Genomic DNA, 21,045 nt, shown 5'->3' with positions numbered 1-21,045 from the left:
CACACTCTGAATGTGAACAGCTGAAAATCTATGCTGCCATTTACCACAAACAAACAACTGAACAAAAGAGTGCAACAGAATACAGTCTCAAACACCAGATATTTCTATCTTGTAGCTGCCTTTCTATAATAAACATTTCAAATTTGATTTCATTAAAGAGTTGCTTGTCAAGACAAATACACACAGAATTACCACCCGACTCTCACCTAACCTCAACTTTGCAGACAATTTATATTTCTTCCAGCTGATAGTTTTGATTTTCTCTGCCTTCAATTTTACTACTTTCATCCACCCGACCACTCTCATAGTGGTTTTTGGTTCGCAGCAGGCACCTGTTCTCAATCAAAAAGCTTTAATAAACTCCAAGCTCACCACTTGTCCACCAAAAAAAACCCCAGACAAATAAGCAACTATAGCGAGTGACCAAGCTGAGCAAGAGCCCAATCTTTTACTGAAAGATAAAATGAGACTCAATGATGGACTGACATTTGTCAAGCGGACAAAACCACAACTGCAAATGAATCATTTTCAAATTTGACTTTCTGACTTGAATGTGCAAGAAGGAAACTAAGAAACAAGTTTTGCCTTCGTAACTTAAAAAGTGATAAAATGTTGATGTTGTTCTCAACGTTTGTTTCCACTGACTCCAAGAAGTGCTGGGAACCAAACTTTGATTCTTTTATGCTACTGAATTATTTTTTTGATATTATGGAATATAAAAAAAAATTCGTATATTTGGTGATAAATTTTGATACCTAAAAAAAAAAACATGTTTTCGCTGTGTACGCAGGAATAAAACTCAAAAGCGTCAGAGAGCTTCAGAATTTACTATACGTAGAATCTACTTCGGTGGCCTGCCCAAAAATCCCTTGATTTTAACTTAGGTAAGTAAATCTTATATTAGAACGCCTAATTCGCCTCGTTTAAAAAAATAATAATTTGGTAATACATTGGTCAGAGTTATTTGCACTGCAGTAACTTTAGGTTTCTCTATGTTCAGCTAGCTAGCTGGCATCCTTGTATGAGGAATTTAGGGAACATCTGTTTATTGGAGCTATAACCTGGGTTACACTCTCCCCCTCTAAACCGTATTTGTAAAGATTTGTACCACAATATGTGATGTAATTTTCTTTTTCCTAAAATGGATTTGAATGATATCCAACCCTAACTCCAAGTGGCCAAAATAAACACACTTATCGCAAGAGTTGTTTCAAGTAATCCAAAAAGTCATTTGTGCAATTGTTGCTTACATTTTGCAGAAGAAAACAACAGTAACTTTGGAGGATACCCGCTTGACACTTATATACACCGCAGTATAGTTGCTACAAGTACATGTCTTCACTATTGGACTTGGTTAATATTCTGATGCATCATCTGATAAGGAAAAAAGGACTATAGAGCAAAATACACACCCCTGAACAAACACCTTGAAGTGCACACCCTCTGAATTCTCTATCTTATAACCCCTCACTTCTTGGGCAAAGGCATAATTTGGTAATTTTGGCACACTAATTTCTGTTATGTGCTTGTTCCATTATGCAGAGCTGACAAAAAAATAAAAATGTTTTGATTCCACCGGTGTCAGCTGGCGGCCCACTAAGCCGCACCGTGCCACGTCTAATCTCACCCCCAGCCTGTGGGGCCAATCTCACACCGCTGTGTGTTGGAGTGGAGCCTTGGACAGCCGGATGGCAGGTGAGCGGTGGCTGGGTTTTGGTCTCAAGGGCGGAGGGGGAAAAGCCAATGTCTAATCTTGTGTGCACGAGACCACCAGGGAGGATTGGCCAGGGCTAAAGAGACAGATACAGGCAATAGAACATTGGGAAGCAGACCAGGTGAGAAGAAAGGAGCTGGAGAAAAGGGAGGAAGAGCCGAGATGAGTGGCGGGAGAAGGATGACATCAAGGAAGAACTAGTTGTCACTGGCTTATCTGACTGTACACATTTCTGCGCTCTAACAAATCTATAATGAAGAAAAAATTACTTCAGTGTCGTCCACTTTTTACTATGAAAAGAAATGAGCTTTGAGTCCGCTTAAACCGCCATTAAACTGTTAGGAAATTGTCATATGCATATCACATGCATACACCTGAAACACCATGTTTATTTATGTCATATAAAAATATACGTAGACGTTGGGTCTTAGAAGGGGAACCCGTGCGGGAGTGCAAAGCCCTCTGGTGGCCATACTAATCCTATATAAAAGATATCCATATCCAGAGGAGACAGATGAAGAAGTTTCCCATTTCAAACTTTCACTTAAAAAATGTTTAAGCATCATTTCCTAAATTTAGCCATGTGTTTCTAAGTGTAACCATGACGATGAAGCTCCCAAACCTTAACGAAGCAATCATTTTAACCACCAACAATGTCTCCCCTGACCCAACCTGTTGATGGCTGACCAAACTCAGATTTAGCCTTAATCTATGTGTGACTGCAAGTCTCTCTGTCTACCTGGCAAACACACAATACGAGGGTCAATCAAAAAGTACCGATGGTGCCCCTGGTGCCTGTGAACGGTTCGTAGCACCGTGATGCACACAGAGCAGGAAGAAGCTACAACCTTTGTGAGTAAGTATTCCAAATTTCGTTGCTTGATAAACATCAACAATTGAGTTACACGCATTTATGTGAGCGCTGGTCTGGGTGCACAGCGATTTTCCCAATGCATCTGAATGTTAAGCAGAGAGTGCACATCAAAGTTTGTGTCAAATGTTTGGGGAATAAAGAGAAATCGCAGCGAGTCAAAAACTCTACGTAGTGGGGTCGGGAGCTCCGACTGTGTTGTCGTGGGCAAGAAATGCACTTCAGTGGGCGCCGTGTCGTGTTTGAGAACCAAAGTGCCATCTGGCCACAGTTCAGGTTGTTGGCACTTGACATTTTTGGTGAGACTCCTCAGAACATCACAGGAGGACTCCGTGTTGACAATCTGACCTTGTGGGACGAATTTATGGCGCAAAACCCCATGAATGTCAAAGAAACCCATCTGGTAGCGCTCCACACCTGTCGCGCCTTTCCCGGTTTTGGACAGTGGTGATTTGCCCATTTTGAAACCACAAATTTTCACTCAAAACCCCTTTCCCGAGTTGGCATGTGTCCTCTGGTCATGTCCAGAGGACAGAGGTAAAATCACAGATGCATTGGACCAACGCTCACAAAAAGGTGCGTAACGCAGGTGTTGATGTTGATCAAGCGGCAAAATTTATAATACTTATTCAATGAGGCTATAGCTTCGTCCTGCTCCGTGCATGTCAAAGTGCTACTTACTGTTCACGCGCATGAAGACCAGTCTCTGAACTTTTTTATTGACCCATATACACACAAAAAAAACAGTAGACATAGTTAATCAAGAGTACAGCCATCATCCACCATCTTGTCCTTCTGCAGGACAAAGCTTTCAACAGTCATTAAAAGCGGTAAACTTCACCACAAGCAAAAAGAATGTGGCAGCAGCAGATTTAATGAACACAAGACATTTCTACTTTACCTTCAGCCATTGTTGAGAGGGACAAAAACTAACTGATCAAGATGATACGGTCCAACAAAGCCTGTATACATCACATTCAGCAAAAAAGTTGTCGCGGAGGCTTTACCTTGAGGCACCGAGACTGAAATGTTCTTTTTTTCTATTCAATTTGTATGTATTGAATATTTTCTGAAACTTTTTTGAACTGTCAATTTAGTTACAAGTAAAGCACTTTTTTTGAAAGGCTTTAAGAAGCAGTGTATACAAGTTTGATTATTGGAGGTGCACTGAATGCTAAAAAAAAACAAACACACAAAGTATATCTGGCAGCGAAAGTCTATCCTTGGATTGACTGAGGCGTCCATAACAGCACAGAGCAGGTGCCAGGGCAATATTCCAACAGAGAAAAGAGGCTTAGACACCAAAGTCAGCTGCTGTTTTTTTTTTATTTTTCATACGATCCGTGCTGATGTGCTTTACTGCAACACAGACTAACCATGGTTTACGAAGTCGACGGAAGAAGCTCTACACTAGACGGAAATCTCTTACAAAAGGTGTTAATTGTCTCAGTGGACCCCCCAATCAACGCTTACAGATGAAATAGACAGTTATGTAACACATCCCTGTTGAATTGTTCCTTTTTCCTAATTTGTGAGACTGAAGAGGCATGGAACGAGGAAGGCGAGGTTAACGTTATTTGCATCCAAAGGTTTCTGTGACACAAGCAAAATTCTCAAATCTTTTCCCAATACTAATAAAACCTTCGGAAAGAATTCTCAAACTAATTTTATTCACAGTTCAAGTTTTTACTTCCACTTGATTTTTAATTACGGTGCGATACATGTTCTCTTAAAACAGTTTTTTATGCTTGCATAAAACAGAAACAGAAATACCTTCGTACAATATTAACTTTATAATTAAATTGTAATATTTAGTGCAACCTTTTAAAAAGTGTAAAAAGACCAGATTTACATTCAAACATTCCCTCCATTTAGACTCTAAACACAGACTATCCTCTTCTAAAGGATAGAATTCCCCTGAGTTGTGATTGACAAGTTTACTTTTTGTTAAAGATGTGTTAAAAAGCCAACTTGAACTGTAGAGCTAAGCAATGCAACAAGCTTAATGCTTCTTTTGAAATAAAAAAACAACCTTATTTTGCATCTACATTTTACACATCATACAGGAAATACATTCAGCAAAGACGGAGCAGAGATACCAGTTGCTCCGCAGAGGGAAACCTAAATAGACGTCTTTGAGGATGTGACTCAGAGGCTCACTATTATCTCTACCTGCAAATTACTGTTGAATACACCTACTCAGGAGGTTTTTGAAAGGTATTTTGGGAACTATTGTAAAAAAAAAAGCAAAAAAACAACAACTCAGAAATTAAAGCTGCAGTGCTGGATTCAATTTAGGTATGTAAAATGCATTTGAACTATGTTGGATATGTCGTGGAGGTCAAAAGAAAAAGTGTGTCAAGCCATCGTTTTTTCGAATGGCTTGAACTCGTGTGAGTAAGATGTGTGTTTCAAAGCTATTCCGGCTCTCACAACGTACTGTAATACTCAAAGGCTTTCGTGAATAGAATCCCTCCTTTGCCGGTCTTCACTTCATCACGTTGCTGTTTAAATCCGAGCTTTTTTCCCCCACTGCTCCTGCAGATGCAATTTCACTGAGTAAATAAACAAGTCAACTGTCCCTCTGCCAATCTGCCATTACAACCCTCAGAATGACTCTGATGTAAACAATCCGCGAGCCACGCCGGGCTCTCCCAAAAGGCGCGACGTATAAGTTCTGCTCTCAAAACACAAAGCCTTTAGTTTGCGCAGAGTTCCCCCCCCCCCCACTCTTTAATGCCATGAGGGATTCACCCGCTCCTCCTGCGATGAGTGCCGAAGCCCACAAATAAACAGCCTTCAGATGTTTACATATGGAGCACGACGCCATCGAAGGGCCTCCAGAGACGGAGTGGAGAGCTCATTTGCACTGTCGATGAGAAGAATCAGAAACGGCTGCTTTGGTTTATGATGACTGATTAAGAAGGAAATATTACAGAAAGGATTACTAAAGGAAAAATAGTGTGTATTGAAGTAGAGAACTGGCATCAAGAAGTGTCTTTATTCCACAATTTTTCATTTTTACATGCAAGCATTCTTTGGACGTGTACCTGATAAAAGTATTTATTTACTTTCTAATGGTGTAATCAAGTCTTGTTGTAATTTTTTTTTAGGCAATAATGACAAAAAAAACAGCAGTTGTCTGCTTTTTTTCAGGCACATTTGGGAATAATGACTCCGCGAATCATTGGCATTTTGTACTGTCAGTTTGATAAAACAAAACCTCTGAATACACATTTCTCCTTGTCTTTACAATTTTCTGACATTTTATTTACCAAGTTATTCAAGAAAATATTTTTCTGATGACTCAATAATGTAAATTCTTTGTTTACAACCCCCAAATGGAGCCTTCTGTTGAGCCAGTAATGTAGTTATCTGCTTTACTATCACCGGCTAAGTATATTAATGGCTTCTGTAAACAACAGGATGAGAAAAGACAAACAAACAAATGGCTACCGGGGGTCCAGCAGATATTACACCTCCGCTGTGAATACAAGTCCCATATAAAGTGACCTGTTCTGGTTTAGTGCTTAACTGAGCATCAGCAGAATAATAACTGCTGCAATTATCTTCCAGCAAATGAGAAAATGGTCTTCTCCCCGCTAGAATGACCGACAAAATACACTGTCCTTCCTTCCTCTCCTCTTTTCTCTTTCTTTCTTTCTTCCTTCCTTTTTCTTTCTTTCTTCCTGTCTTTATCCCATTGTATCTCTTACTTTTTTCACTTCCTTCTTCCCTTGTCCTTCCTTCTTTTCTTTCCCTTCTTCTCGAGTGTTCCTTTTTTCTTTCCATCCTCCTTTCCCTTATTTATTTAACTTTTTCCTTGCATTCTTTTTCCTTCCTTCTTTCTCCTACTTCCTTCCTTTCTTTCTTATGCCCTATCCTTCCTTTTTTCCTTCCTTCTCCTACTTTCTTTCCTTCCTTCCTTCCCTTTTTTCTTACCATCCTTCCATCCCATCTTTTAATCCTTCTTTCCTTTTCCCTTCTTCTCCTATGTTTCTTTTCCTTCCTTCCTTTTTTCCTCCCCTACTTCCTTCCTACCTGGAACTGAGGCCAAAACGTCTCTGTGAGCCTGTAGCTCAAATTGCTTGGCGAACATCATCCGGGCATGTTCAGTCTAATGACCACTGCTGGTTCGCTGGTGACAAAGGTAATGATAGCCAGTCTGATTACACAAATATATGGGACTTGACCAAACTGTAACTTTGTGGAAAAGGATCTCTGGGAACTTTAAAAAAAAAAAAAAAAAAAAAGGCAAAACAAATTGAGCTGTTACCTGCTATCTGGAAAAGTAATGGAAGAAAAAAAAAAAAAAAAAAAAAATCCCACAAGCATATCACCATGGTGACTGAACCCCTATGATGTTAACAGCATAGTAGCATAGTAGTAGTACCGGTGCTGAAGAGAAAAATAACTATTTTTTTAATCCAGAAACTGAGAAAAGTGTTCATGTATAATGATTACGGTTTTATCGGGCTTACATAAGAAAGCACGATCTAAAATCCCCACTGAAGGGCCAAAAGGCCAGCTGGATGTCTCCACTGCTGCTGCATGAAGGATTATGAGCACTCATTTATCTGGGACATCCTATCCGTTTCCCTGAGTACAGTCTTTACGGCCATGACAGTTACACTGTAAAGCAGTGTATACAGCAGACGGTTATGGCGCAATATAACTGCTGATTTACAGTGTGCCACATTTCTGTGGAAGATGGAAACACAATCTGTCATTTCTTTTATTATCCACTGTGTTTTTCTGACATTATGAGATACTGCTGCTACATCTGAACTTTTACAGTCAGATGTGAATCAAGCAATATTACACGAGAGGGTGTGCTTTAACGTCGTTGTTGGTGTGACAGTGATGCGGCCAGCACTGAAGATTACACAACAAGTGACCAGTTAATAAAATATGTAATGAAAAATGTATTCATATTGTGGGGCAATTTAAATGAATAAATATAAACCTTTTTGTTAGTGCGATCGCCGTTTCTATGGCAACACATGGGGTATGACTAATAACTGGAAAAACAGTCACATCAGTAGATTCTTATGCAATGCTTACTGCTCCAGGAAGTAGTCCGACCCTTAGTAACGACCCTAGCAACGGAGACGAGATGTAGTCCGTTTTTGTTGCTTTCGAGAGATCGTTTCTCAAACTAAATAAAAACAGCACATGGAAACACAAAACTGCTTAGCTAGCTATATGTTGTTGTAACCAAGATATCCGCTGAAAAAAGAGATTGATGGACTCGTGTATTTTTAAGATATTAGCAGGATTTAAAGTGCGTGACTGTCAGTGGCGGTGCTGTCATCATAGACTGTATACAAAAGTGGAGCGTAGCTTCTTGGTCTGAAAAATAAGGCCAATGCGGAAGTGCCTTAAGCTACAATACCAGAGTACCACCAGAGGTCGGCTCCAAAAAGCCTCCGGCTCCGTAGACTCCCATTCAACTCATCTAAAATAAAATGTCTCTATGAGTTATCTTGGTGTTGTTGGCATAAACGGAGGTCCACATGAAAATAATCCTGTAATTAATTAGAAAAAAAAAGCTTAAAAAAAAGGAGCTGTTTTTGGGGGGCCGTGTCTGTTTTGATTGACAGACCGACCGGGGTCACTACCGCTCCGAACCAGCTAGATGGCGCCGGCAAAAATCTGAACTGCAGGCTTCATAACGGCCGTTCACAAACCAGCGGGTGACGTCGCTGCTGGCTGCCGCTCGTCTGTCACGCTGATTTGAACACGTCCCACGTGTACGATTGACAAATCCAGTTTCTGGGTCGCAACTACTTGTATAATATTGTATTAAAACTGGGAGGGGCAGCTCGCAGCAGCGCCCATTTCAGTTCCATGTGCGAACACGCACGCGGTAAACTCACTCATATTCTTTCCTAAATTGCCCACCTGAATCTCATGTTCCCTCTCCTAATCCCGGTCAACTCCCGGCCTCACCGAGAGAAAAGTCCAATCCTCCCATCTCTCTATCCCAATATGTGCTCATCCCTTCCTTTCCACGGGCCTCGATTTAGTGCAATCTTTCTCCTGCTCCGCTCTCCGTCTCAGCCCCCGTTTCCATTATTTTCAGGATGACAAAAGAAAAAAAAAAAGAAAAAAAGAAATATGACAATAAAATCCCTGATGCCGGCGAGAGTGAGGACTGGCCTAAAGGTGACCCTGCTATTCTCATGAGCATGCCGTCCCACTTTTCAGCCACCTCCGCTGATGGCTCCGGCTGCCACTCGCCGTTTACGTTCCCGTCTCACACCAGATACTGTGAACCTCACTGCCACCCCAACTCATCTCACTCAGTGCTCCTGCTGTGCAACACACACACACACACACACACACACACACACACACACACACACACACACAAACGCACACACGAAATTTCAATAATAATTTCAGAGCGGTGTGATTGGTTGGTTTCCCACGGGGGAGACGGAGGAAAAGCAAAACCAGCAGAGGTGAGAGATGGAAAAGTGGAGGGAGCGAGGATGAGGGGATCTGAGGACTTTACATCGCTTCCATCTCATTCTGCAGATCCTTATCCCTCTCCGTCTCGATGACGTCGTTGTACCCGTGACTAAATAAAGGCTCGTCGGCCGAGCTTTTCTTCTGCGCCCCGCCTGAACGTATGTTCTATCTTGAAGTACGTTACAATAAACTCCAACGCCCTTTGAGAAATGGTGCCGTTTGTGTGCGCAAGATTTTGTCCAAAACCTCTACTCTTTATCGCCACCCACTTTCAAGTAATCATCTCAGAGATCCGATGCCAAATTAGGAAACGCATTTGCAGTATAACGAACTGAATGAGCTGGGTGTCGGCGGTGTGACGGGGGGGAAAAAAAAAAATCACGAGCGTCTATGACCAGGTGGTGGTTCTTTCCCCAGGCAGACGTAACGCAATGAGCTCGTAGGTGCCACAAACTCCCAACTGAATAACGTCACACAGGCGACACTTGATCTCTATGCTACGTTTTTTTTTTTTTTTTTTTTTAAGCGTAGCCTCAGCAGAATAATCATATCTTAACCTCAGTGTAGCACTTATAAAGCTGCCGGGTTTAAAATATTGATGCTTTAAAATTTGGGCTTTTGCAAAAAAAAACATCTAGTTTAATCTCAGTCTCTAGTGTTGAAAGGCTTTCCAAAGTGTCTGCATTAGCCGTGTTTAGCAGCAAGTACCACTTTAAATAAAAGATCATTACACCGGAGATACCTGATTTCTTAAACAATAGATAAACAGAAACGAACCCCACCGTGATCGCTCATTATAAGTAGCCAAATCTTCTATGAACAGTTGGTGAAAACACCAATAAGCCGGCGGACGGTCAGTTGATATTATGCTCATCATTACTGTAAAACTTTGCAATCACCTCAGGTATGACTCGACAGACTTCAAAATGTTGAAACAACTCCCGCAGACGTTTGTGTTTACAGTTAAATTCACCGAAGCTGAGTGTTGCTTTAATGTTGAGGATGTTGGTGCAGAATGTCAACTTCAGTGAGGCTCAGACTTTTCAACGAGGCTGGAGGCCTATCTACCCTTCGGCTTTCACCTGCCTATTAGGGTGGAACATATTGGCTAGATAGGCTCTGTGTGTGTGTGTGTGTGTGTGTGTGTGTGTGTGTGTCTGTGTGTGTGTGTGTGTAAAATGTGCAGCACAGAATAACTGAATAGGACACGCGCGCGTGTGCGCGGGTGGGCTGGCGGTGGTGAGCCTTATCGCTATGCCACAAAGTGGGAAGATTAGATTACTCACTTCCCTAAACCTCTAACTTGGTTACCATAGCAATAGCAGTGTGACTGAGGCAGCGGCTCGTCACCGTGGAGGCTGCTGAGGCAGGAACGGACAGGACGATCACCGGGGGAACTGCGGGTCAGCCGGGCACCTCACCTCGGCAACGCACCACTCATCTCACCACTATCCCATTCTATTCAAGTCTACTCTATTCAAATCTATTCTACTCTATTCTATCCTATTTTACTGAACTCTACACTATTCAAATCTATTCTATTTTACCCTACTCTACTCTATTCTAATGTAGTCGACTCTATTCTACTCTCGTCTATTCTATCCTATTTTACTCAACTCTACACTAATAGAATCTATTTTACCCTACTCTGACATTCTCTTCTAATGTACTCGACTCTATTCTGTTTTATTCTGTTCTATTTTGACCATATTCTATTCTATTCTATTCAAATGTACTCCTCTACTCTACTCTACTCTACTCTACTCTACTCTACTCTACTCTACTCTACTCATGTGCTTCAATATCCAGAATACAGAAAACATCATTACAGCAGAGATTATGTTGCTCCACAATATTTGGAGCCGGTAAAATAATAAATTATCATGTCCCACCTCGTAAAAAACTGTTTTTTTTGTGTGTTGCTGCGACCGACTAAGGAAGATCAATTGATATTGAATTCATAATTGCACTATGGTGGAGCCTCGGCCTTAATTCAAATTAATGAAGTGCTGGCAAATCCATAGTGTTGTGTGTCTGATCATTAGATTAATTACCCCAATCAGGCTATTGTATTTCAATTATACCAAGTGCAGTGTTTATCTTTTCATTAGTCAACACTCAGAAAAATAAACGTTAAACAATGACAGGGCGGGGTGCACGTGCACATGAACATGCCAATACAGATCTCGTAATGCTTACTGCATATCATCGACGATAATGAGAGGTGATTTTAATATTCCTGACAGTACTGAAGGACGAGAGCTTGAAAAGTCTGAGCCTAAACAAAGCTGAGGGAATAATTAGACAGAAGCACAAAGGAAGTCAGGTAGCTGAGAAGACAGAGAGAATAATGCCCCATAAATACTGGTAATTAGACTATAGACAGCTCTGATGCTCTCCCTGCCGCTATACGGACTCATAATGGAGTCGTTTTTTTTTTTTACCATTCAAACTGAAAAATGGCTCTGATAAGTTACGGGACACTGTTTTGACCTTGACAAAGCACTTCATTTAGATAAGAGTTACCCCTCGAAACTGCAGGGAAATTAGGTCACTTCAATGCCGAGAGCCCACAGAGCGTGACAGAGTTTAAATCTTTGACTTTGGCGCTCGAGGCGGGAGAGTTCCCACCGACTCCTCTAACCACTGTTTATTACTGGTTCTCTTTGAGACTAATTTGGGTCTACTACAAGATTTTTCAAAGAGTAGATATTTAATATTGAATTGAAAAAGGCACGGAGAAAGCACAGAACGCAAGTATATTTAAGTCTTTTAAAAAGATTGTGAATAATTAAAGTTACTGGTTGGCCAACTCACTTAAAAAAAAAAAACTGGGCTCCATCTATAAAGATGTGATAGATGTATTTAATGATCAGCTCCATGTGCTGGCTTTAAACCACCAGTTGTGGCTCTCCAGATGGTAGACGGTCAGCTTGTTAGCTGCTTTGGTGCAGACTTAAATAACTTAATGAAATAAGTAAAACAAAATTTTCTACAAACTGTTATCGTCGTTAGATGAAGACTGTATCTGTCCGTCACCAGTCCTTCCCTTCACCATGTTCAGGATAAAGCAGGTATAGATAATGGATAGATGGTTTTGATTTTGATTTTGAGTAAAACGTCTTGACAACTACTTGAGGGTATGAATCCTATTTTTGTTTCGCTCCACCATCAGATTTAGCCCTCTTAAAAAAGGCACGTGAACTACCATGAAAGCATACAAAAACCAATGAAGTTCTAAGGTTCTTGAAACCAGGTGAATTAACAACCATTATATGAAAGACATTTCAAATGCTGCAATGTATGAATAAGTATAACAAATACTTATACTCAAATTATCTCCAGCTTGTTGCCATGTGAATGTTTTCTTTGCATCGTGACAGTGTTTTTTTGTTTGTTGTTTTTTTTTGCGTGTGCTCGTGCATATGTATATTGTGTGGATGTGATGTCACACAGGTCAGTGATTCACAGCAAATCTAGGCTGCCAACTGGTTCATGCAGTGTCAGCTGTGAGGCTGCAAATTCTAAAACTGATTCTTTAAAACTGATGCCAAAATATAACAAACAAAAAAAAGGTGACGGTGCTTGTTTTATGTATTTGATGTTTTGGCTGCTGCCTGCACAAAAGTTCGTGAGATATTTGCGTCTGGAGGAAAGTCGTCGACTGACAGACTCGAACGTCCACGACGCTGTGCTGTTTCAGTCCTAAAAATAAAGGACTGTAATTTCTTTTATGTTTTACATCACTCAGCTCATTTTCTAGATGAGATATCATAAAGTCGAACACATTTTCTCCCTCAGTTTATATCTTCCTAGCAGTTTGACTTCCTAACAGATGATCATTACAGCTCCACACAGCTGCTTAAAGTAATAAAATAGATTTGGACAAGAATTATTGAAACGTATAGAAATCTTTTTAGGCTTAAGGCTTAAGGCTTTTTTTTTTTTTTTTTTTTAAATGTTGCCTGTTGTCCTTCCATGATCATGTGAGTGCAATTCAATTTCTCCAGTGTACAATTTGATTTGGACAAATGTCTGCTTCTGACTAAAGGGGCCATGTGACTAGACTCATGTCCGAGGGGCATTTCCCTGCACAGTTGACATGTGTTCTCACTTATCAGATAAAAAAAAAGAAGAAGAATAAAACCACAGGAAAACACACTAACACGCATTGACGCACCCGTGCTTGCACTGCTCACACACATTCACACGTACAATGAAACCAGCAACTTCCTGGCTGACCCGAGTTTTATGTGTGCAGATTTATCATTGGCCATTAAAATATATTTGATTTTCACCAGGAAGGCTCTCTGCTGCTGCCTCCCTCAATAGAAGTCCAACCGCCTTTTACAACCACTTGCTTTAACCTTCTCCCCTACTCATAAAACACCAGCAGCTCCCTCCACCTCTGCCAGTTCAGTTCCCCTCTTCCTCCTCCTCCTCCTCCTCCTCCTCCTCCCTTCCCTTCTACTGTATCTCTCCATCTATTTTGACCTCAGCTATGATTCTATCTTTACAGGGAGTGTTTTTGTTTCTCCTCCTCTTGTCCTTGCCCTCGTCTTTCCCTTTCCTTGCCCCTCCGCTGCAAAAAATATACCTTCTCTGCCCCACAGCTATTTTTTCTTAATTGTCTCTTTTCCTCCTGAATGATCGATTCGTCAGATTTATCTGACAGTTTGAGAATAAGGACAGTTCTCGGGCTTCTGCTTTAAAACCTCCCAGAGGTCTCAGAAGGTGAGTGTTCATAATGAGATTTCATGGGGACGTTAAGAGAAAAAGTTTTTAAAGAGGACCACAATATTTTTGAATGTGTACGATCACATTAGTCTCCTGCTGCATGATCCTTTTCTGCTGCTTCTGCTGCCAAACGCTTGTTTTTTTAAAATGACAATACAGTAATTTTTGAGAGTATAAAAAAAATCTGTTTATCTGTAGCAGTGTTTTATGTTGTTACACTATATTATGAACTTAAATTATTTTAAAATCCAAAGATTTAGTGGAGACTTCTATTTTGAAGGACACAGGAAACATTTCTGGTGTTGGTGTGTTTTTTTTTTTTAAATTTTGCCAATAAGGAAAAGTAATGGTGCATTCATGAGCAACTGGGAAGTGGCAACGTTCCAACCTCCGAGTGGGAGAAAACACCTGAACGCCTGTTGAACTGGCAATTTCCCACAAGGAAAGTTGGGTGTTTCGAGAGCTCCGAGAAGTCCGTCTGATGTCACGCGACATGGCAACGTTTGTGGTGAAAGGAAGACATATACTTGCTTAGAGCAAAACATAAGTCACTTCATGGTTAATTTAGGTCACATTAATTAGAGCAGGGTATTGTGATATGAAACAATACCAATTACTATATCGGCAACGTCGAGTAGTAACAGCTCTCCCACACAGCCGTTACTTTGTTGCCGTTAATTTGCTCGCCGTTTTAAACGTTATCTGCTAAAAACGACGTATAAATTTAGTTTAGAAATAATAAATGATCTTCGGAACGGCACTTCGTCCCCGTGACGGTCTGCGCGAGCCTGCGTCCGCCGACTGTCGCTCGCAGCTTCAGGGTTGTTCGAGTTGAGCACAGCCTGGTAACTCGGCTCGTGTTCGCATTTGCTCAGCCCCTCTGAAGAGCGGACCAATCAGTGAGCTTGTGTCGGTCGTTAACGGCATTTGTCCTGCCCCTCCTTCTCTGTGATTGGATGGCTGGTGACAGTGACGAGCGATTTTTCAACTCTCCTTGACGGGGGAAAAAAGTAAAATAATAATAATAAAAAAAAAAAAAAAAAAAGTAAAATAATAATAATAAAAAAAACAAAAAAAAAGTCGCCGGACGTTCAGTGCAGAATAAACGGTTTCACTTTTCTGTATTCAGACAGCAGATATAGAGCAGGTTTCTAAGGGGGGCTGCCATGTTGCCTTTTTGCTGTTGTCACGTGATCGCTGTCAACTGGGAAGTCGGAGTTTACCAATTTGGAACTTTCCCACTTCCGAGCTGCCTGAACGCACCGTAAGGTTTCTACGTTTTTGAAATAATGGATTTTTCATTAATTGTGCAGACTCGACGTGATAACTGTCGCTCGCTAGTTACGCGTCTTGCGATAAAATGCTGAAAAGCAGCCCTGGGAAGTGTGATGGTTGTTTAGTACACAGAGCACAGCGTTAGTCCCAGCATGCATCGCTAAACGAACAAAGCATGATTGTAATGCTCACGTCAGTTTTTTTTTTTTTTATAATCCATGCGTGTGAACACAATAAAAGGTTACTGTTTGCTTCTTCTTATGCAAGAATATATTGTGGACATTGGGTTCAGGGGGGGGGGGCATTCATTTCATCCATGCTCCTTACTGCTTTCTGCCCTCCTCCTCTCTCTCCTTGTTTGTATCACTCGCCTTCTGTTTCCTCTGCCCTGTTATCTATTTTAGCGACTTTCCTCGGGCCATTTCTTTGTCCACACCCTCCCAGTCTGTCCTTCCCCTCTTTCTCCCTCTCTGGTTGACCTAGCACCAGTTTCATTTCCGCTCGTTCATCCGTCTGTCTGCCGTCTTTTTTTTTTTTTTTAACCGAGGAGGGACTCATCTGTTTTTCAATCTTTCTCTCTCTCATATACGCTTGGTGAAGCTCGTAGCTCCATGCATGGGAGTTAATGAAGGATCTGCACGGGTAAACACACGAGAGGATAGAGACGGGCAAGTGTAAATATACGTGCGCAGACAAACGTGCTCTGACAGATGAGCCTAACTACCGTCGGTGTACCGTCTCCACCGACGGTAACGCCGGGTCTTGTTAGTCAATTAGGCAACAAATTAGAGTCTTAGCTGAAAGACACATTATCAATCAGCTGGGGCTTTTATGCGGTTAGTTACTCATACAAAAGTTATTCATAAAAAGTCATTCACTATAATACGCCGTTGTCCATCTTAACACAATCAATGCACACACACACACTCACTCTAACTTGTATCTTCTTTTAGCACCAGTTTATCAATTGAAACATTGTTCGCACACACATTCAGAGAAAACAGCCACTGTTCCCTTCTTTCATTCAGCAGTGTGAGAAGGATAAACTGCAACACTTGTATGATTTTCAATGAAAAGGTTGAAGAGAACAAAGTTCCCCTCGCACATGTAGCCCGCACTGTTTTTGCTAAAAGCATCTAGAATCTTTTCAGTGGAAGAGCACATTTGTTTCACGTGGGATTCCCAGTTGTACAACAAAAAAAGCCTCAATTAATCAGTTTGAGAATCGAAATCCAAGGAGATGGCTTTAGTGGGAAGCATTACTAGAAATTGTGGAACAATGTCCATGAAACTTGTGTCATTTTCTTAGACATTCTTTCATCGATGATGATAATTTCCCGCCTTCAAGGCCCTATACTTTGGGATAAAATGAAAATGATCTTTTTTTTTTTTTTTGCACTCCTGCTTTATGGGGCATTTCCATTGAAGGACAAGTGAAAAATGAATTTGGCAAAAAATAATACAGGTCATGAAAAGAAATGTAGGAGATGTCATATCCTTCATCTTTAAATACAGTCTGGTTGGCGGTGCCCAAAATGTCAAGCAAATTCAAAGCCTGAAAAAGCTGCTTCTTGTAATGCAAATTTCCGCTTGGTGGCAGCGTATTCAAACACCGCATACAACACTTGACACACTTCATTCATATTTAAAATATTTCTATGATGAACGTGAAACTAAATAGCCTTAGACATCTGTTAGATTTGGAGCAGCATTAAGTGTTCATTTGGTGACGTGTTTGTGTTGACCTGTGCGTCCAAAATACACTCAAAGCTCTGTTATTAAAAAAAAAAAAAAAGTCACATTACCAACCTAGCATAACAGGTCAAATTAATACATTTACATCAGTGTGATATTCAGTGTAGCATGTTTTAATGTTTTTAGTGTTCAACACTGCAAACTGAAAGTTATTGTTTTATGGTCACAAATTTCCTCCGTTCTGTCTGAGTGAATTGAGCCTATCTGTTCGTCGGGTCTGTTTATTACAGCAAAACATGCTTTCAGTGGTGGAAGACAGTGGGCACAGAGAAAAATATGAAAAATAAGTGCATGTGGAATTAGATCGGAGGAGGAGGAGGAGGAGAAGGAGGAAGAAGAGGTGAGTAATCTTACCATCATCTCCTGATCCTGAGCCAGCATCTGCGAAGGAGAACAAACAGTTATTAACCAGCGGCTCAGGCAGCCACAGACATTAGCTGAGGAAGCGTGTGTCTGCATTTGTTACTGTGTGTGTGTGTAATATGTGTCTGTGTGGGCCTATTTGAATATCTGCTTGTGATTGTGCATGTGCACGAGACAGACACACTTTTTTTTTTTGCTTGTGGTTGTATTTGAGCGAGATGAGATTTCTCATCTGATACGGAGAGACGGATTTACAGAGAAGCATGAGTAGGTCAAAACTCAGTATATGGCAAGATTGTTTCTGAAACGCCACAGAGCTTTTATTTAGAAACTAGGGCTTTTAATTTGAAACGGTTTGAGGAAATCTCAGAATTCGACCAGCCTCTGGTGACTTAAGCAATTTCTCACTGCATTTGTTGGGTGGTGTAAAAAAAAAAAAAAAAAAAAAAAATAGAAACCAAAAGTAAGCTGGACGATGCATTGAGGGTTTGAACCTCTTGCATCTTTCTCATTCTGCAGCAGAACATCTAAGAAAACACCTCAAAATGGGGATCTTTCAGTAAGAAAACTGTGGGAAGTCACACTTTTTCCAGTTTGCAAATGTGTTTGTGTGTCAGTGAATCCCTCTCCACGGCTTTCCCGCTGAATCTGTGTAAAGCTCCCTCAAACACACTGAGCTTACTGAACTGTTCAACAATACAGCTGTGAAAAAGATACTCATGAGCACTTCGAAGCTCCGTGTAACTCGAGCTGCCGCATAAAGTGATCTGCTAAAATGCACCAGACGCATGCGGGGCCCTCAGAGGACTGAAGAAGTGTAGGGGGAGGGGAGGGGGGGATAATAGCTCCGCTCCATATGAATACCCATGTGAGAAGGGTTTATGAGAAGAGGTGCTCATGGTGGGCCTATCACAGTCCAAGAACACGTGGAGTCCAACCAGCAAGCTGATACTTTCATGACATAAGGTCTGGATCGATAAAATACATTTTCTGATGGGACAAAAAAACATGTCTGCATTCTGAGTCTTCTTTGAGGTGTGTGAAGCACACGGTCGTTTGATCCAGACAAAAGTAACTTCTAAAGCAACCGGTTAAAGTCTGAATATAATTAATAAGGTGGAACTGCCTCCAAAATTAAAAGTGTAATGAATTTACTAGTAAATAAAATCTATCAAATTAATAAATGGAGTTTTTTGGACTGATATATATCTTTAATGGTCACAGAATAATTCACATAACATCTCGTTCATCGTACTATGCGATTTGGTTTGTGTGGTTAGAAGTAGTGTCGGGGTAGTTAGTGGCTGTATCAAATAATGGTAGATGTTGCAATCGATGTTTTGAATTCAATTTATATAGCGCCAAATCACAACACAGGTTACTTCATCCTTGCAACAGAACTTTACAGCATTATACAGAGGAACCCAACAATTCAACAATTCCCTTGTAAGGTTGGCAGGAAAAACTCCCCTTTAAGGGAGAAAAACCTCCAAAAGAGGGAAGGAAAAACTGTCTTTTAACAGGAAGAAACCTCAGACAGAATCAGGCTCAGAGGTGTGCGGCCATCTGCCTCGATGGGTTGAAGACACTGATGTTATCATCAGCACTGTATTGATATCAACCCATGAAGACTTTACAAAAAAATATTGGCAACTGGTCGAAATAAACATTTGTGCTGGTATGAAAAGCCGATAAAATTATGCTTTAACTACAATGTCTAACCCCTCTTGCGAGTTGCTATTTGCCATGATTGTAAGATTCCTCCTACTTTAACGGGCTTGGATGATGCTCTCCTTTATACAATTTTGTGTGAAAGAAAACATTACATCAAAATAAATGTGGGAAGTTTTACATACCGAAGTTGAAGTAGTTTTCTTTTTGCCCTGTGAATGTCTACATGTTCAAAATCATTGTACTTTATATCTGCATCATCAACTGGGCCATCATGATAATAGAGGGCCTAATAAAATTTAAATTTCCCTACAGGAGAGACTTGACGTTCCCTGCAATTAGGTGGAACCAAATATGTGCATATATCAACATCAGAAACAGGCCAAAAGAGTTGGAAAATATCAGCATATCTGGATCCAACATCATGCCCTGATGTACATGAATAGGAATAAAAGTAGCAAATAGACCGCATCAGTTTTCCCACAAACAAAGACTCTTCTCAGAATACCATCAATACAATGAATAATGCTATAATCTCTAAACGATTCAGCACACAGTGCCTTTAAAATACACCTAATAATCTAAAGGTTATGAATACAAATCCCCGTCGATAAAATGCACAATGCATTCTTATAGGGATGAGTCAGCATTACAACCCTCCAGTCTACCATCAGCCTGATTGTTAATACAGCTTTGATGCATATAGTGTTGGTGGTGTCTGGGTCTTTGGACAACTGTACCACCAGGAGCTAAAAGCAGCGTTACGGTGCAGCTCACTGGAGTAAAAAAAAAAGAAAAAAAAAAAGGGATCATGATTAGTGATTTGTTCCTGTGTGGACAGATGAACGATACAGTGAGGGAGTAAGGAGTTACCCATAAATATTTTAAACTGATGCACTATCTGAAACAAGAGGGATCGGTGAGGCAGTAAAGCCACAGTCAGAACCGCAACACAAAGAACGGAAGAGTAAGGGGGAACGACAGATATTGTTACCTACAAGGCCACCAGTATCCTCAGGATTCCAGGTCAAAATGATTGGATTGAAAAGATAAAGCCACTGAAAACATATTTAAACTGAACTTTAGTCATACATGGATACTCAAAACCGCAAGTTAAAATACCAGGATAAAAAAAAAACCTGGCTTTTCACATGTTCCATAAGGAAGGAAAGACAGTCTAAAACCAACTAGAAAATCTGCCATATTTTCATGTTTTGTACAAAAGGTTATATTTCCTTCCATTGAAGCAGTGTTCAGGTGACACACAGGTGATTTTAATCAAGTCATCAAGATGTTTGTTCAATTAAGTTAACCTGCAGCCACCTGTTATAAATAAGATTGTGCCAAGAAAAGCGTCAACAGCTGAATAAGTAGAATTGCGATAGTTGAAAACATGGCATCAGAACTAAGTGAAAGTGTTAGAAGCCTTGATATTGTAAGGAAAAAAAGAGGCTTCCTTTGAGTCACATCACTGAAGGTTTTTAAGGAGTGCATGGAGTTATATAAAATGCTTTGTGGAAACTAGCTCAATTGTATCCAAAACACGATCAGGCAGACCAAAAGTGAGGACACCAAAAGAACATCAATACATCGAGTTTTGTCCACTGAGAGATACAAAAGCATCATAGATACAGGATTAGCTAAATATAGAACACTAGACGCCACTCAGTAAAAGTTCTGTCAAAAGAAGGTAGTGGGAGACTCAGAGGACGGGTAGCATCTAAACCACATTCAAGAAAGGAAAGAAGGACAAACAATAAGGTGGGCTCAGTTGTACCAGAATTTCACAATGAATGAGGTAAAGAAGTCCTATTTACTGAGGAATCCAAGTTTGAGAAGGATTTGAACAAACAGGAGAGAATGAAACCACAGCGTATCAAACTCGCAGTAAAAACATGCCGGAGGGAATAATAAAGTCAGGAGTTGGACACCCACATGAAACTGATTTCACCCTGAACAAGGAGAAGCAGCACTTGATTCTTCAGAGACATGCCTCACCTTCTGGTTTGCAACTTTAAATAAAGAATTCATACTGAACTGGGATAATGAGTCCAAACACACCGTAAACTTCCACAGTAACCTGACCTCAACCCCAGCGAACATTTATGAAAGGGACTTGAAGACAGAGAGAGGCAAACGCTCCAGACAGCACATGAAGCTCTGTGGAACATTAGCAAATCAT

General features: G+C 40.7%; 1 protein-coding gene across 1 annotated transcript in view; it reads right to left on the bottom strand.

The window, feature by feature from the left end:
• tmeff2a (transmembrane protein with EGF-like and two follistatin-like domains 2a) overlaps positions 1–21,045 on the bottom strand; it is a 112,387-nt gene that overhangs the window by 37,619 nt on the left and 53,723 nt on the right. Inside the window, exon 4 of the mRNA XM_069154802.1 lies at positions 17,184–17,210. Coding sequence (XP_069010903.1) covers positions 17,184–17,210 — 27 coding nt within the window. The remainder of the gene's footprint in view (positions 1–17,183; positions 17,211–21,045) is intronic.

Source organism: Embiotoca jacksoni, unplaced genomic scaffold (assembly GCF_022577435.1).
Source record: "Embiotoca jacksoni isolate LCO1_2020_lvr unplaced genomic scaffold, fEmbJac1.0.p SCAF_2, whole genome shotgun sequence".
In the NCBI taxonomy this organism is placed as follows: domain Eukaryota; kingdom Metazoa; phylum Chordata; class Actinopteri; family Embiotocidae; genus Embiotoca; species Embiotoca jacksoni.
Note: the sequence above shows the minus strand (reverse complement) of the source record. Positions and strands in the feature narration are given on the sequence as shown.